The 17,163-nt window shown below is 42.8% G+C and overlaps 1 protein-coding gene across 1 annotated transcript in view; it reads right to left on the reverse strand.

Moving 5' to 3' along the window:
• Positions 1–7,002, reverse strand: part of wwox (WW domain containing oxidoreductase) — a 286,215-nt gene extending 279,213 nt beyond the window's left edge. Inside the window, exons 1-4 of the mRNA XM_018763636.2 lie at positions 6,789–7,002; positions 5,620–5,684; positions 2,010–2,067; positions 104–273 (exon numbers count right to left, since the gene is read on the reverse strand). Of these exons, the coding sequence (XP_018619152.1) occupies positions 104–273; positions 2,010–2,067; positions 5,620–5,684; positions 6,789–6,895 (400 nt within the window). The 5' untranslated portion in view covers positions 6,896–7,002. The remainder of the gene's footprint in view (positions 1–103; positions 274–2,009; positions 2,068–5,619; positions 5,685–6,788) is intronic.
• Positions 7,003–17,163: the final 10,161 nt, after the last annotated feature.

Consider the following 17,163-nt stretch of genomic DNA (forward strand, 5'->3'; position numbering starts at 1 on the left):
TCTGTTACATAGTGTAGCGCAAGAGCAGTACTAAAAAGCGGCTCTTGAAATAAGCCCGATCTGGGAGCCGAGACCGAAATGCGTGCTGCGACCGGCCACTCACCGATGCCGGCGTTGGCCCCGGTGATCAGCACCACCTTGTCCGAGAGGTCGCGACCCTGCAAGATCTCCAGGGCGGCCGTGTTACCATCGTATCTCTTGGGCTTCAGCTGGACGTCCTCCACGGTGAAGGCCTGCCGGGGGTCGAAGTAGGTGGTCCGCTTGTTGATGTGGCTGTGGGGGGGAGAGGGGGTGAGCTCAGCATTAAGCAGGCTGGGGTTCACAAAAGCAAACAGTACTAGAGTTCAGAACATCATATTTTTTTCACCAATGTCTTCTGAAATGTGGGCGTAATGTTTTCTTCAACAACTTTGATGGTCGAAAAACAGACCTCCAATTCCGGACGTGAACTCGGAGCTACGGTTGAAATGTGGACAGAGTTCAGATATTAATATCAATATTTTTATGTGTTGGTCAGGCGGAAAGATTGCTGCGTATCCCACTGGTGTTTCGCAACGCTGAAAACCCTTGATTTGTTTGCGTTTCACCCAGCGGTCTGAAAAGCGCTTACGTATACATTCGATGCTTCATCCACTAAACGTGCAGCTGGAATCTAAAGCTTTTGACTGGCCTCAAGCAGCATGTGCTACAGCACTTGGCCGGTACAGGTCTTTAAAGGTGACCGGCTGTCTAAGAGGTACTGGATTTGACCACTGGATCAAAAGCCACGCTGAAAAAATGGAAATGCGTCACGTTTCATTTAGCGGACACTTTTCTCCAAAGCGACACGCAGCGTTAATCCACGTAGAATTATTTACCCATTTATACATCTGGGTAATTTTACTGGAGGAATTTAGGGTAAGTACCTTTCTCAAGGGTCCTACAACTGGAGGAGGGAATCGAACCTGCGACCTCTGCGCCCAAAGGCAGTAGCTCTAACCACTACGCTACCAAACCACAACTGCACTACAGATCAGATGGGTTTCTCAACGGTGCAGGTCTTGAACATTTTAATCACTCAATATAATTTGCGACAAGTCTATTCAACCCCCCTCAAGGGTCAAGCGTACAGGAGAACCTGCATCGAGGTGAAAATGCCGAGGGGAGAGGAAACTAGAACCAACAGCAGTATAGGCACAATAACTCATAATGCATGGCGATATGGACAAGATCCCCAGCAGGAGCCCAATTTACAGTTGAAAAAAAGTCTCTCAAAATCCAACAGCATCATCTCTTAAAAAACCAATCTGCTTGCAAAGAGACAAAGTTAAGAGCTGTTTGGAAAACAGGGACAGCTGGTGGTGTAGTGCTTAAAGCTGCTGCCTTTGGACCCAAGTGTTGCAGGCTCCGATCCCACCTCCACCTATAAGACCCCCGAGCAAGGTACGCACCTTGAATTGCTCCAGTAAAGTTACCCAGCTATAAAAATGGGTAAATGATTGTAAGTAGGTTAACACTAAGTCGCTCTGGAGAAAAATGTCAACTAAATGAGTAAATGTCATCAAAATGTCATGTATCCTGTACGAGAGGAACGTACAACCACACCTCATGCTGCGCACTAAAAGTGTTATATTTCATGTCTTTTTCTTTCATTTCCTTTGATTTTTTTTTTACTTCCACCTCAGAAACAGGGAAGAGCAGAGACTCACCTGCCATCAATTAAATGGGCAGCAGTCCATACTGCAGGATTGATTGAAAGCATTATTCCTGATAAATTAATTATACACTCAGCCACCCAACTTCTGCTGACCTGCAACATTTACAAGGCATCTATATACATTTACATACAAAATGCTTTTAGCTTAAATATGCATAGATCAGCATGTGATTAAAGTTTTATTAGGAATATATGGTTCTAATCGAAACTCCCTGAGAAACCAATAAAATTTGTTGAGTGGTGCTTGATTTAACGTGTCCACGTTACTCTAAATTTAAAATCCTTGCGTTAAGACCTGGCAACGGTCACTCACTCAACATAGAAAACTTGTCCTTTGTCATCGGTTTCTTGTTCCCATCCGTATGGCAAAGCTGTGAAAACAGAAGCGAAAAGCACATCGGTTACCCAGGCATGTCAGCAGCGTGTTGAAAACACACCATAAAGACAAAGACGTGAACAAAAAAAAAAAAGCTGCTTCCAAATCACTGCCTGCTAGAAGCACAAAGGTCAAGAATCGAGATCATGCAGCGTTTGACACTACAGGCCCGCAACCTCTACGGCAGGGCTGGACAACGAGACCTTTGAGACAAATTGATTGATCGAATCCATCAATTGTGTTGGAACATCTCTAGGAAATTATCGGCAAATTCCTAAGGCACTTAATCGTTTGAACACACATCCACGGGCGACAGAGCACAACCGTCAACCGAGTTATAAAGTCAGTTCAGCTCACTTATTACAATATTTCGACCCCAACACCCTAAAGGAAAGAAAGCAACGAAAAACTGGCGAAAATTAATCCAGATATTTAACCGTTTCAACAGAACAGATTTTGTGATCATCCAAAGACAGGGTTTTCATGTGTGACACAGAAAAACTGGACATACACAGAAACAAAGGACTTTTATTTGGAAATTTCATCCATCCATCCATCTATCCAATTCTAATAACCGCTTGCCCTGAGCAGGGTCAGGGTGAACGGGAGCCTATCCAGGAAACAGTGGGTACAAGGCAGACGCGGGTACACCCTGGACGGGACGCCAGTGCATCACAGGGCCGCTACAGAAGCACATACACACTCACCCATTTGCACACTACAACCAATTTAGTGCCACCAATTCACCCAAACTGCATGTCTTTGGACTGTGGGAAGAAACCTGAGCACCTGGAGGAAACCCACAGAAATACAGGAAGACCCAGCAAACGTCACACAGAAGTGGAGGCGTTCCAGTTTATTCCAAATGTCCAAAGGTGGACTGGTGCATCTGAAAGTTGTCCTCACTCTGTTAATATCTGAGTGAGTGTGTTGTGATTTAGTGGTTGGGTGGGCAGATACTTCCAAGTAAATTAGTGTGGCGTATCTACAACTGTAAATTGCCTTGGACAAAGTGATCAGCTAAACACACTTACATTTTTACATTTATTCATTTAGCAGATGCTTTTCAAACACAGATACATTATTTAATAGTAGTAATAACAACAGTAACAACACATATTGATCAGCTGATCCACTCTTGACGTGTGTCTTTGCTCCATTTTCTAGGCTGCGGCTGACTGCTACACACAGGGCAGCGCGGCTCCCTGCCGCCATCACCGGAACCCGTCGTCCCACAGAAAAGAGACACAAAACATGTGCAAACAGTAAGACGCTAACTGAGAACAAGAGCAACACGAGAGACGGCAGCACGACACATCCGACGATCCTGTGATAAAAACTGGTGGTTTTCAGCCATCCGCTCCGAGGCCCTGACCGATTTCACATATAAGCAAAGCTGTGACCGCGGCCATGACCAGAAGGTCACGCTTAAAATTAAAGGTCAGCAGAAAGCAGCTCTGAGGAGCTCTCTGGAGAAAAGGGGATCGATCATTACGGCGCTTCACCCGTTTACACTGAAGATCGTTGAAAACTGGCGCATCGCTTAGCAAAGTAAGACCAGCGGATGGCAGTGCAAAAAGGAACGGTGACATTCACGTACCTTTCATCTCCATATGGCCAATCTGTGAAGTAAAGCATCTTAACTTCAACTTTTAAAGTCAAGCGCCCTGTATTAAAAGGGTTCATTTTGGGGAACTAGATAAAGGCACAAACTCTGTCTAGTACTGCAACTTAAATGCCTGCCAACTTACTAACAGTCTATACTGGAATGAGTTAACCTACACTACCCATTATTTTTATATTGTTGATCTTCAATTCCTCTCTCCTTTGCTTGCTTACCATGAGCCGTTAACCGTTCCCACACCTCACCGCGACTAAAGAAAAGCCGCTCTAGAGGCAAACTTAGTCCAGTAGTCCATACCGGCCTCTCTTCTCATTTCTCTTCCCGAAGTTCTTGAATATGCTGCTTAAAATCAGTTAACAAATCAGTTCACAACATTTTTTGCCCTGAATCATTTCCTCCATGGAGACCAATGTGGATTCAAGATGAGCCTCTCCACAAAGACTCTGAATCTTGCAGCACCAGAAGCTCTTCCATCTGCCAAGAGTTGGCTCCCTCTCTCTCTCCATTATCGGCATGATACTTTGATGGACACGTTTCAACACTTCGACAAATGAAAATAGGTTCAAATGACCTATTTTACAACATTATAAGGTGTGGTGGAAACACTTTTCCTTGAATTAATTATACTGCAGTGAATCACATGAGCTAAGCAGAACCTTAGACTTAGAGTAACTTGCATGACATCTAGTGGCAATAAATAGACATCCAGCAAACAAGTGATACAGCAATATTGGGGACACGGGTTGGGTTTACGGAGGCACAAGCCTTGTTCCCCAAAAAATAGAAACAGAAAAAACCCACCAAGAGGTAGAACCAGAACTGAGCTACAAGTCGATAGAATGAGCTCAACAGCGAGCAGAGACAAGGGGTACTCAGCTGTCGTTCCTGGACACCGCACTATATGCAGACTTTTGTCACTTTTCAAACGTCAGGGATTTGAAAAATTAATATAAATCATTTAAAACCAACCAACACCAAAAACCGCTCGTCCCAAGCAGGGTCGCAGCAAGCCGGAGCCAATCCGGGAAACACAAGGCACAAGGCTGGAGGGAGAGGGGACACACCCCGGACAGGACGCCAGTCCATCACAAAACACACAGGCCAAACCAGCGGCACCACCACGCCCCCCATTAAGCACTAAAATGAAAGTGGAATTAACTAAAATTAATAGCACAGCTGGTGCTGTAGTGGTTAGAGCTACTGCCTTTGGCCCCAAAGGTTGCAGGTTTGAGTGTCACCTCTAGCTGTAGTACCCTGATTGAGCAAGGTACTTGCGCTGAATATGTGAGAAAGGAAACCTCTGGGACTGCTAACCTTGGCATGAAGGGGCTAGAGTTTTGAGACCCTTCTTGAATGCTTGGAAGAACTCTACAGTTCTGAAGGAAAGATGGAACTCACTCCACCATACCAGGGCCAAGACCAAGAAGTGGCAGGCTTTTGATTTTGGAGCCAAGTGGACAAACAGGTCCTTGAGGGATGGAGACCAGTGCGATCACTGGGGTAAAGGAATTGGTTTTGGTCTTGTGGATGTCTGGGTGGATATCTAGGTCAGACTGGCCATTCTGTGGCCTTTAACCAGTGTCTTGACCTTGATATGGGGAGCTTCAGGAAGCCAGTGGAGAGAGATACAAGGAGAGGTGACACATGGGAACACTTTGGCAGGTCAAACATCTCACACACTGCCAATATGGATCAGTTGTAAAGGCTTGACAGTGAGGATCACCCTTTCTAAACTGCTGCAAGCTGCAGGTTACCATCATGAGCGACCTGTTCAATCAGGGGTTTGAGAAGGGAGGATGACTCCGCCAGTCCATCACCGGGGCTCCTCATGACTGCTGACGAAACAGGCGCGCGCATCCTGCATAGTCCTAACACAAGCAGGGCGACAAACGCGGGCGGCTCCACGTCCCGCTGAAAACTGACCTCCTGCGCAGCGCCTCTTCTTCCCGGTTTTAGGATGCTCCCACTGAGTCTTCATTTCTTCGTGACTGAAAGCAAGAAGAACAACTTCAGCGCACACACCAGTAGCTGGTCAGTACTTGATCAAAGTGTGGAACCACCTGGTTATAACTCTCGCTCTTGACGAAAACCAGAGGTTCCCGGTTCAAACAGCCCTCCTGCTGCAGGACCGATCCCATACAGCGATAAGATAAAAGATGAGATTTACATTCATTCACTTAGCAGATGCTTTTCTCCAAAGCAACTTCCAATGAACTCTGTGCAGTGTTATCAGCCCACACACCTGATTCAACAAGGTGACTTACACTGCTAGATACACTACTTACACTCATCCATACATCAGTGGAACTCACTCGCTCCGTCACTCACACACTATGGGTGAACCTGAACAGCATGTCTTTGGACTGTGGGAGGAAACCAGAGCATCCAAAGACTTTCACTGCTAGATACACTGCTTACACTGGGTCACTCATCCATACATCAGTGGAACACACACTCTCCGTCACTCGCGCACTATGGGTGAACAGCATGTCTTTGGACTGTGGGAGGAAACCAGAGCACCTGGAGGAAACCCATACAGACACAGGGAGAACATGCAAACGCCACACAGACCGAGCGGGGATCCAACCCACGTCCTCTCGCACCACCCAGGCGGCGCTGTGAGACAGCAGCGCTACTCGCCGTGTCGAGATTGGATACTTTGTCATTCGTTGTATGCAATCAATACAATAAAATTTTGCTTGGCAGCCCTCAGAACAGCAGCAGCAGCAGAAAGAACACAAATAAATAGGAATTAGATTAAAACTTTGAAGTCCTCAGTCCTTGGTGGGGTGGGGGCAGCAGGTGGCTTTTGTGATCAGTTCTCTGGTTGGGGAGGGATGAAGGGATGGAGCTGGTTAGTAAGACAGATGAATGAAGGTTAATAACACTACGCTGCATGATGTTCAGCGGCTCAGTTTTTACTGCTGCTTTACGATGATCGACCTGCAACTTCTTCAGCCAAAACTGAATGCGAAAAACCAACTAGTTATCAATCTCCCAGTAGAAATAAAGGTCCAAGCACAAATGTGGCCGTTCTCTGCTCGATCCCTGCCTCCTTCAGGCTGAATGAACACGTTGAAATCGTGCCTTACTTTGCATAGTAAACCCATCCATCCTTGGTAGTTCTTTCTTCCCAGCCTGGTGGTAATTCGTCTTCACTGTCAGTATCATCCAAACCTGCGTATTTGAGAGCAGCCATTGCGTACGTACTCTGTGGCTTTTACACACTCTTGGATCAATGCAGTATTTATTTGCTACTTTTCGTTAGTTTTGCGCCGTCCGCAAACTGTCAATATACAGCGTTCACGAAGCACTGGCGCACCTAATCACTTCCGGAAATATACACATTCAGGCCACGAAAGGGCCGATGGGATATGTAGTTCATAAAAATGAAACCAGGTCTTCTACAAACTTGGATGTGTAGTTACATTTATTTAGACTTAAACTGTAACAAAACTGAACGAAATAATGACAGTTTGCAATGTTAAAAATACATAAAACTAGTTTTCATTAATTCTATGATAAAAATGCGTTTCTATACAACTACAGAATCGACTGTTCTGCGCTCCACCGAAGACGTCTACGTACGGTCGAATAGAAACAGGCCACGCCTCTTCCGGAAAGAGAGCGCCCACCTCCGTTTCCACGTAGCAACCAGGGGACGCCGAAGTGAACAAACAGGCAGAACTGCATATTTGCATTCATCATACATTTATCAGGTTCCTCTGTCTGAGGAGGAACAACCTACAACCTACAGTTATACAAACAGTGTCATCACAAAAAATGGTAAATTTTATGTATGTCTTTTTGATGCATTACGTTTATAATTTTTTTATAGTTTGTTTTTTGTTGCTTTATGTTCGATTTAATGTTTTTGTTAGTTTTCCAAAATCCCGGTTTTGTCATCACAACAAAGATACTAAGATTTTCATATTTTTGCCCGGGTTTCTTTTTAGTATACTTAGTTGAAGTGAGTCAAATTCCATACATCTTAAGGAACAATTTTATAACACCTTGGCCTTGTCGAAGTGTTTCGATGTAAGCTTGCACAAAATATTGTCACTATAAGGTATATGTTGCAATAATGAATGTACATAATTGTCATCTTTTATTTATACAACTAAATTACTCCACCAATTGGTGCCTAGACTGTTTTGTTAGGACAGGTGTTTGAAATCACAGTTGCCAACAAGCATAGTTTTCAGTAAAGCTCCTCACTTTAAATATAATCATGTCTTTTGAAAATTATAATGACCTGCAGCTAATTTGACCAATTTCCTGTAGGTTAATCTGAAACTGATCTGTTTTAGAGGCAGAGACTGAGGAAACACTGGCAAGAATACAAGCCCAAAAAAGTGTAATTGGAACAATTCTTGTAAATTCTAAGGATAAGAAAATTATATATTTACTGTAGTAATCAGATGGTAAGAGCACTAGTTGCTGTTATCGATTTTGAGGGTTTTTTCTCTTTCTTGGCTACCTTCCAGAACAATTTTTTAGTTGATTGTCATGTATCGGTGGCAATTGTATGTAATGAATGTAACATCTAGATGATCATAAGTCTCCAATTTATAGGACTGATTGTTGCACACAATATTAGTCTGTCTGTTCGGGTTCCTGTGAACAGGTATCCCCATCCCGACAACTCTGGATTCTTTCACCAGTATTCAGTATGCAGGACAGTTACACCAGCTAATCACGGTGACCAGAAACACAGTCAGAGAAATTGATCCTCAGAATCAGCTCACATTTTTTCTAATAAGATCAAAAAAGCATGAAATTATGATAGGGGCAGGTAAGATGGAAGAAAATCAATATTACAATTAGAACAGTAAGTACAATGAGTCACAGTTTTCAATTCATACAACAGGGAAAGTATATTTCAGTATAAATATACCCTAATAAAACACTTTTATAAATGATGACTATCTACAGGTAATGAAAACGAATAGAAAAAAGGGAATAAATTATCAGTATTTTTGCCATACGGGGACATCAAGCCTTTTTCACAAAACCTTTCTCATGTTCTCTGTTCTCATGTTCCCATATTTCAGTTTGTTTTTGGAATCCTTTAAACTTTTTCATGAATTTAGTTAAATGTACCCTTGTATATAGGGTAAGGATAGGACACTATTAGATTGTCTTTTCTTGAATTTTCTGGGTCAAAGCCTCCTCTCTCATTTTCAGCCAAATGAGTAAAACCAGCTTTCGTTGCATTTTTCTGAGACTATCTGTTGATTGTAATCTAGAACGCAAATGAATAGCCTCTGTTTGCCCCATCTCCAGTTATCCTTGGTTGACAGTCAGCCAACAGTCCTCATTACTTCTTCCTACACATTCAAGAGGGACGCTCTTTGGTTCATTGAATATTACAATGAATTACACAATGAATGTGAAAATGAAAGGTTCTTCCTGAGTACACTCAGCCCCCATATAATGGGGTCCCAAAAACGCTATCGAGGCTTGTTAATGTGAACCATTTTTCAAAAAGGCTTATTCAGTAAAATATCATTGTTGCATCTTATTCAATCTTTCAGCTTGTGCACATGTCCTTCAGGCAACACTGACAAGGACTGAACAGACAGTATAACCTCACAGATGGCCAGTCCTCCCTGCTAATAACTCCTGTTATTGGTTTAGAGAAAACTGTCATTCAGCACAGCAACAGAGCAAATATGGGAATCTTTAATAAAATTGCAGAATGCTATAAATTCATATAGCAATGTGCGCAAACTTAATTATGCTTAGTGCAAGACAATGGGCAAGGGCCTTGTATCACTGACCAACTTTACTAATCACAAGCATTGATTCATGCAAATCAGATATCATGACTGATATAGCACACACACATTTTCAGAACCGCTTGTCCCATACAGGGTCACGGGGAACCGGAGCCTACCCGGCAACACAGGGCGTAAGGCCGGAGGGGGAAGGGGACACACCCAGGACAGGACGCCAGTCCACCGCAAGGCACCCCAAGCGGGACTCGAACCCCAGACCCACCGGAGAGCAGGACTGCGGTCCAACCCACTGCGCCACCGCACCCCCACACTGATAGAGCAATTCAGTATTATTATTATTATTATTATTATCAAACCCTTTTCTCTAAGTATCTCAGAGTGTTATGTTTATCTTTACACGAATGCTTTTGGCAACCGACTTTGTCCAAAGAGACGTAAAGCTCAGGGCCAAGATGCAAGACTGTTGAAACACAGCTTATCTAACACAGCCGTTTTCACAGCGCACATATTTTCAGGAGTAACATGCAAATAAGAAATCTGCTCCGTTGATTTGCGTTGCATCATGTGTCACAATTACCTTTGTACTGTCCTATCAATTCTACATGCTGTCACTCACATAACGTTATTGTTAATGTTATCAGTCTGTAAAAATTTTTGCTCCCTTCCAATTCTACACGCAGCTACCCACATAAAGACAAACTGACTGTACTTCGAGAATCACGTGTCTGGATCTGTTGCCCCGTTGGTGGAACGAGCCGTTATTTTCACTGGGTCGTACGTTGCTCTGGAGAAAGGTGTCCACTAGATAAATAAATAAATATAAATGAATCCTATGACCCTACAAGGACAAGCAGGATGGATGGATGGATGGATGGATGGATTCATGGACGGACAGTTCAAATGTAACAAAACAGGTCAATAAAAAGTACTCGCTGGAGAGGGACTAATTTACGAAGGAATCGGACGTTTTCAGGAACAGGGAGTTTGTTCCACCACGTCAGCTCTGAGACCAGTGGGATTTAGATTTTGGGCCCCATGTGAGGGAGAAAAGCAGGTAGGCAGCCAGCGCTGGAGGATAGGATTCTGTAGGTCTTATGAAGCCAGTCCTTTGACCATCTCCATGGCTGTAACCCAAGTCTTGAACTTGACCAGGTACAGGAAGCTGCTGGGATGACTAGGGCAGTCATCACCTTGCCAGGTCAAACACAACTTTTTAAGTGTCTTTAACTTTTAAAGTGTTAAGCTGTTTACAGTTTTTTACCAATTTATGCAGCAGGTACATTTTTGCTGGGTAAGGACCTTGCTGAAGGGTACTATAGCAGGAGGTGGGATTTGAACCTTGGTTCCTGATGGTAGTTGTAACATCTCTGCTAACAGCACAGAGCGAAAGACATTACGTTTCTTTCCTTACATTGTGAATATCTGATCCTAAATGTCAAAATATCTCCATGCAGGCATACCTTGTCTCATGCCTTGTGCTTGCAGGGTAGATGCCAGACCACCATGACCCTACGGCAGACAAGCAGTTTTTCATAATGAATTTCAGTGACATGGTGAGCGAACGAATGAAAGCGTAACATTTAAGGACAACCAGAGAAAGGTGTTGACTATTGAAAATACAATGTTGTCTCTTGTGTTAACGACAGGCTTGAGTTTCTCTATGAGAGCTTTGAGTTTTTCTATTGAGGCTGTGATTCATTTTAGTAGTGACTTTTCTTTTTCTCAGATTCTGCATTTTGTTTGTAACATTGTCATCGGCTTGTAAATTGTGTTTGTTGATTTTGTGAATAAAAACCAGTGGACGTCCACCCATAAATGCCCTGTGACTGGTCACTCCTTAAACCCAAAACGTGTTCCACACCATTATAAGAGAAAAGGCTGGAGATGAATGTGCTGGAGGTCACTGTGCTGCTGTTTCCCACATCTGTCATCTTGGATACTTGAATCCTTTCATTTCACATTTTAAACAAAGTTTTTGCAAATTTCGGGTAGCTCTCACCACTGAGTTGTAATCGAGCTCAGTCAGTGGAAATGTCACGTCTGCATGGTTTTCCTGTTACGGTCCAAAGACATGTTTCTGGTCAATTGGTAACTGCCAGTTCATGACTGTGACTGTGTGTGATTACTATCTTCTGCCCATGTTTCTGACACAGGCTCCAGATCACTGTGACCCTGTACAGGATAAGTGCAAAATGAATGGTTTTTCACATAATTTTTTTCAGTACAAAACTTTGCCCAGAAATACAAATTTACATCTCACTGATGCTTTTCTCCAAAGCAACTTATAGTGTTAAGGTTACAATTATTTTCCCATTTATACAGCCAAGTAATTTTACTGCAGCAATTTTAGGGTAAGTACAGTGCTCAAGAGTCCTACAGCCAGAGATAGGAACTGAACCAGCAACCTTCACATCCAAACAGAACAGCAACTCTAACCACTATGCTACCAGCTGCTCCTAAAACATCACCTCTCCGAAATAAATGGAATGAGGCAAAGGAGAATGCAAATAACTCATCTTAAACAGCACAAATCACAATAAATGGGAAATAATACAACCAATACCATCAATCAATACAAGCACAAAATCAGTCACACAAAGCTCAAGGAAGCGTGGGTGTCGGGTGAGTTCACGCACATCGCACTCCCCATATTTGGGTGCCGTGAGTGAGTTCACACTACTTGTGCTCTGAGCAGTGTGTAATACGCGGACGTACTTCCTCCGCATTTTTTGCAGAGCGCTGCGCTGAGCGTTTCAACAAACGTCGCTTTAAACAGGAAAATTGGTAGTGAAATGCACTGGATGGTACATTTAAAAATATATTAAATAGAAAGGAGAAAAATGGGTGGTTCAGGAGTTTCAAGGCATGACAGGGTGGTGCAGCAGGTAGTGCTGGTGCCTTTTGGCAACAAGGCCATTTGCACAAAAGTTCAAATCCAGTTTGGGTTTTGTATCAAAAGCAATGAATTCACACAGCCGCTAGTTAAGTGCATTATTGCGTTTTCCAAAATTGTTCCACTTTTTTTTGCCTGAATTGCCACTTCATGACAATACATTATAATGATAAAGAATATAACGATTTTACGAGAATCCCAAGCTACAAGCAAATGTAATCTGTACTTGAAAATTTGCATAACGAACTGTCAACTCTCACTGACAAAAAAAATCCTTCTGAGAAAAGGCATTTCGGTTCGAAATGTTGGTGACATCGGTAGCCCAGCGGCAAACGGAGCCCCCAGGGGCGTTGTTTCTCTGACACGTTATCTGTCTGCTGTGTGCCGGCTGACTCACAAACTGTCAGAAATGTGGCGACACTTTATCACCTACAAAAACAAAGGCTGCTAAAGCAAGAACGTTGTAAAAAAAAAAGTGTTAAAAGTTGCAAAAAGCCACCCATCCATTCTAACCATCCACCCAAAATCAATGACTGCTTGCAGGATCGCGGTGAACCAGAGTCTATTCCGAGAGCCCTAGAAGCAAAATGGAATGGGGAACATATTGTTGGGTAGACACACACACACACACACACACACACACACACACACACAGAGTGTCCAAAGCTGCTTGTCCTGAGCTGGAGCCTAACCTGGCAGAGCAGGGCAGGGGGCTGGAGGGGACACCCCCAGAGCAGGATGGCAGTCGGTTGCAAGGCACCCCAACCAGGACTTGAACCCAAGAACCACCAGAAAGGAGGCACAGACAAAACCTGCTTCACCACCCCATCCCCCACCTACAATTCTCTTAAAAAGCAATCTCAGTACAAACAACTTTATTTGCTGTTGCAATGCAAATCATATCCTACAATAGTGACAGGAAGGGATTACAAGTGTTACGGATCAATAAAATAACTAAAAAAAGGCATCTGCATCTTCAGATGTCGTTTCATCTGTTTTCAAAATGCATTTCTGTTTACTTTGAGTTGTATGTCACCTTGGAGAAAAGCATTTACTAGATATCACAGTTACTCATCTAGCTGACACTTTTCTCCAAAGTGACTTGCAACATTAAGCTACTCATAATTACCTACTTATACAGCAGGGTAATTTTACTAAAGCAATTCTCTGGAGAGGGAACTCAAACCCATGACTTCTGGGTCCAAAGACAGGAGTGTTAACCACTAGCTGCCCAAATACGTGCAAAGAAACTGCAGTCACAGAAATCAATCCTCAGTTTTACGTTCCTTTGCATTTCATCTCGGAAGCAAGAAATTATGGTAGTACCAGGTAAGATCGAAGAAAAGTCAAACTTCCATTAGAATAACAAATATATCCAGAGACTTTATATTTAATACCTTAATATTGAAAGACGCACCCACACGCTGGCCGAAGCCGCTTGTCCAAAGTGGGGTCACGGTGAGCTGTAATCTAACCTGGCAACACAGAGTGCAAGGCCAGAAGGGGGGGGGGGGGGGGGGGGGGGGGGGACACACACCCAGGGCAGGACACCACTCCATCACAAGGCTCCCCAAGCAGGACTTGAACCCAAGACCCATGGGACAGCAGAACCCAACCAAACCCACTGTGCCACTACACCCACAGATTTGGATGCTTTTGTCTAAAACAGTTTACAGTGTTATGTTTGAAGACTAACACCTGTTTTTACAGTTGTGTCGTTTCTGCTGGAGCTGTTCATGTAATTACTTTACAAAAGCAGGACTTGAAGGTGGGTCCATCAGGTGGGAGGTGATTGCTCTCACAACTGTACTACCTGCTGGCTCTCATTCATTCAGCAGGAAATGTTTGCCACAGTTAAAATATACCTTTATATAAACTCTTTATAAATAGCTGAAAATAGCTGCAGAAAAGCAAAAGGCAGGGAAATAAAGACTGAAGATTGAATTGTACGCATGTTGGACACATCAAGCCTTTTACACAAAACAGAATTCATGCTTTTCCTGTTGATTCGTTTAACTTTTATTAGTTTCATTCATCACTGAACCCTTTTTCTGAATTCAGTCAAACGCACAAACCTGAAAAATACTCCAGCGCTGTACTGTATACATGTGTGAACTGAAATATCAAACTATAGATGAAATAACAATATCCATGTTTTATTCTTTATTACTGGGCCGAAGCATCCTGTCAATTTCGGGCAAATGAGTAAGACCAGCTTTTGTGAAATGCTCCAGTTTATGGTACTTAACAAGATCTTTTCCTTTCTCTTTTTCCAGAGAATGAGCATCATTCGAGCGACACCCGGGACCCGAGTAAATAGGGTTTGTTTGCCCAGTGTGAAGAGGCCATGGATGACAGTCAACTGCCCCTGTCACTTCTCTGGCTCATTCCAGAGGCCAGTGCATGTTCTTATTGCCACTGTTGCTTTCTCCTTCCTACGTGGCCCATACTAAACTGTGCCTGTTATAGTAAAATTTGAGTCGACATATTTTTTCACATTTTTTTTCCTGTGGAAAACAAAATGTGCCTGCACTTTGTGTTATGAAAATCATTTCCATTTATTATTTGAATATCAGCGCATACCAGTACTCGTACCCACTAGGCTATAATACCGCCCCTTTCCTCATTTATATTCTGTGCTATTAGCTCATCTATCAGACTTCACAGTGGCTGAATATGTTAATACTAAGATGGTTAATACCATCATCAGTGTTACTTGGATTTAAATAAATAAATAAATAAATAAATAAATACCAGTCGCCAGTGATTGTTCTAAATCAGGTTAGTGTTCAAGTGGTAAGTGTTATATCCCGTGACATTTCTTCCAGTAGGTGAATTGAATCAAGGCCTGATTAAAATCACAACCTGCTCTTTCAACTACATTTACTCTTTTAGTTGATGATTTTTTTGCACAAAGCAACTTACAATGTTAAGGTGATTACAATTACTTGCCTATTTATACAGCTGGGTAATTTGGCTGTAGTACTTCAGGATAATTACCTTGCTCAAGGGTCCTATGGGCAAAAGTGGGGACTGAACCTGTGAGCTTTAGGTACAAAGACAGTAGCTCTAATCACAATGCTACCTCTAGCTGTCTCTATATACTATGTTGATGTTCAGCAACCATGTGAGGATCTGTTTCAGCCTCTAAGATTTACCCTCTTTGCATAATATCAAAAAAGAAATTGCAGTTATATAAAGAGAAAGATCAGACAAGTTTTCATTTATTTGTTACAGGACCTGCTGGTAGCATAGTAGTAGTTAGAGCGAGTGCTTTTGGATCCAAAGGTCCAACCAAGGTTTGATGCCCACCTGCAGCTGCAGTGTCCTCGAGCAAAGTACTTAACCCTGAATTGCTCCAGTAAAATTACCCAGCTGTATAAATGGGTAAATAATTGTATCCTTAAGATTGTATCTTTCTTTGGAGAAAAGTGTCAGCTGAATTAGAAAAAGTTATTTATTGAGTTAGCAGTTGCATTTGTCCGCAGCATCTTAATGTCATTAACCTTTATTGCATACCATCAAAGACATTATGAGATACTCTCATGTTTCTTGCGAGATGCCAGTCAGAACGCACGCGTGGAGAGCGTAGGCCGAAGAGCGAGGATCGTGATCCAGTGAACACGCGGAAAAGCGCAACGCTGAGCGCGGGGAAAAGTAACGGTTCTCGATTAGGTCCCGCAAACACTCTGGACAGGTGGTCTTCTTTTTAATTGCTTCATTGCAGTGCAGTTGTTTGATGTAAAACGTGGATTTAGCTCTTATGATTGTCTCCTGCGGTCCTCTGGTGTAACCTCTCCAAGGTCGTGACTGATACAAACCAACAAACATCAACAACCGCTTCTCCCGAGCAGGGTCGCAGAGGGCTGGAGCCTATCCGGAAACACAGGGCGCAAGTCTGAAGAGGGGCGGGACACACCCTCGATGGGACACCAATCCATCCAAAGGCACCCCTTGTGCAGAACTTGAACCTCCGACCCGCCACATAGCGGGCACCAGCAAAACCCGCTGCACCACCACACCCTCTCGTGACAGACATAAATTGAAAAGTTTATGCAATAATCTGCATCCATTTTCTTCATTCTGAATACATATTATTGCCGGTACTATTTTTGAATTACCCTTCTGTATTTTAATTTGATACAATATTTTATTTTGGCACAATGATTTTTTTTTTTTTTTTTACATGGTAACTTTTTGACTGCTGGTCTCCAACTCCACGGTGTACCATTTAAACAATTAGTCCTATACTATTTTCCATTTAGAAGACTTCTCACAAAACATAACTGTCATGTTATACCGAAAGTTGATTGTTCTGAGTTAACGTTCTTGTAATGTATGTGATTTGTGATTTGTTCAATTAAAAAAAAAAAAAGCTATACCGGAAGTGACCACAATTAAGGAAGGAAATTACAAAAGAAAACTCGGTAAGGAACACAGGTATATACTCTGCTTCTCTGACAGTTCTTTACTACCATTTCAAACAGTTTGAAGAGTAAAAAAGAGTAAAAACAACAACAAAGTAAAAATTAAAGCCAACAGGCGATAAGGGCGGGTGTTTTTCTGGCAATAACGTACACGGTGGCTGCAGAGGGACGATGGGAAATGTAGTCCGTGATACAGAACCCGCTCCTCTGTAAAGTTATACGGATGATTAGATTGACTTAATCTTAAACCAAGATCCCACCACATAATGAGAAAAAAAAAATGTATTGTTCATAAAATCTCTAGATAAATATACATTTAAACTGACGATGAATTGTGTTTTTGTGCTGCCAGTGGCAGTGCGGAATCGACCGTTCGGGGTCCGCACTGTCGAGTGGAAACAGGCGC

Source organism: Scleropages formosus, chromosome 11 (assembly GCF_900964775.1).
Source record: "Scleropages formosus chromosome 11, fSclFor1.1, whole genome shotgun sequence".
NCBI lineage: Eukaryota > Metazoa > Chordata > Actinopteri > Osteoglossiformes > Osteoglossidae > Scleropages > Scleropages formosus.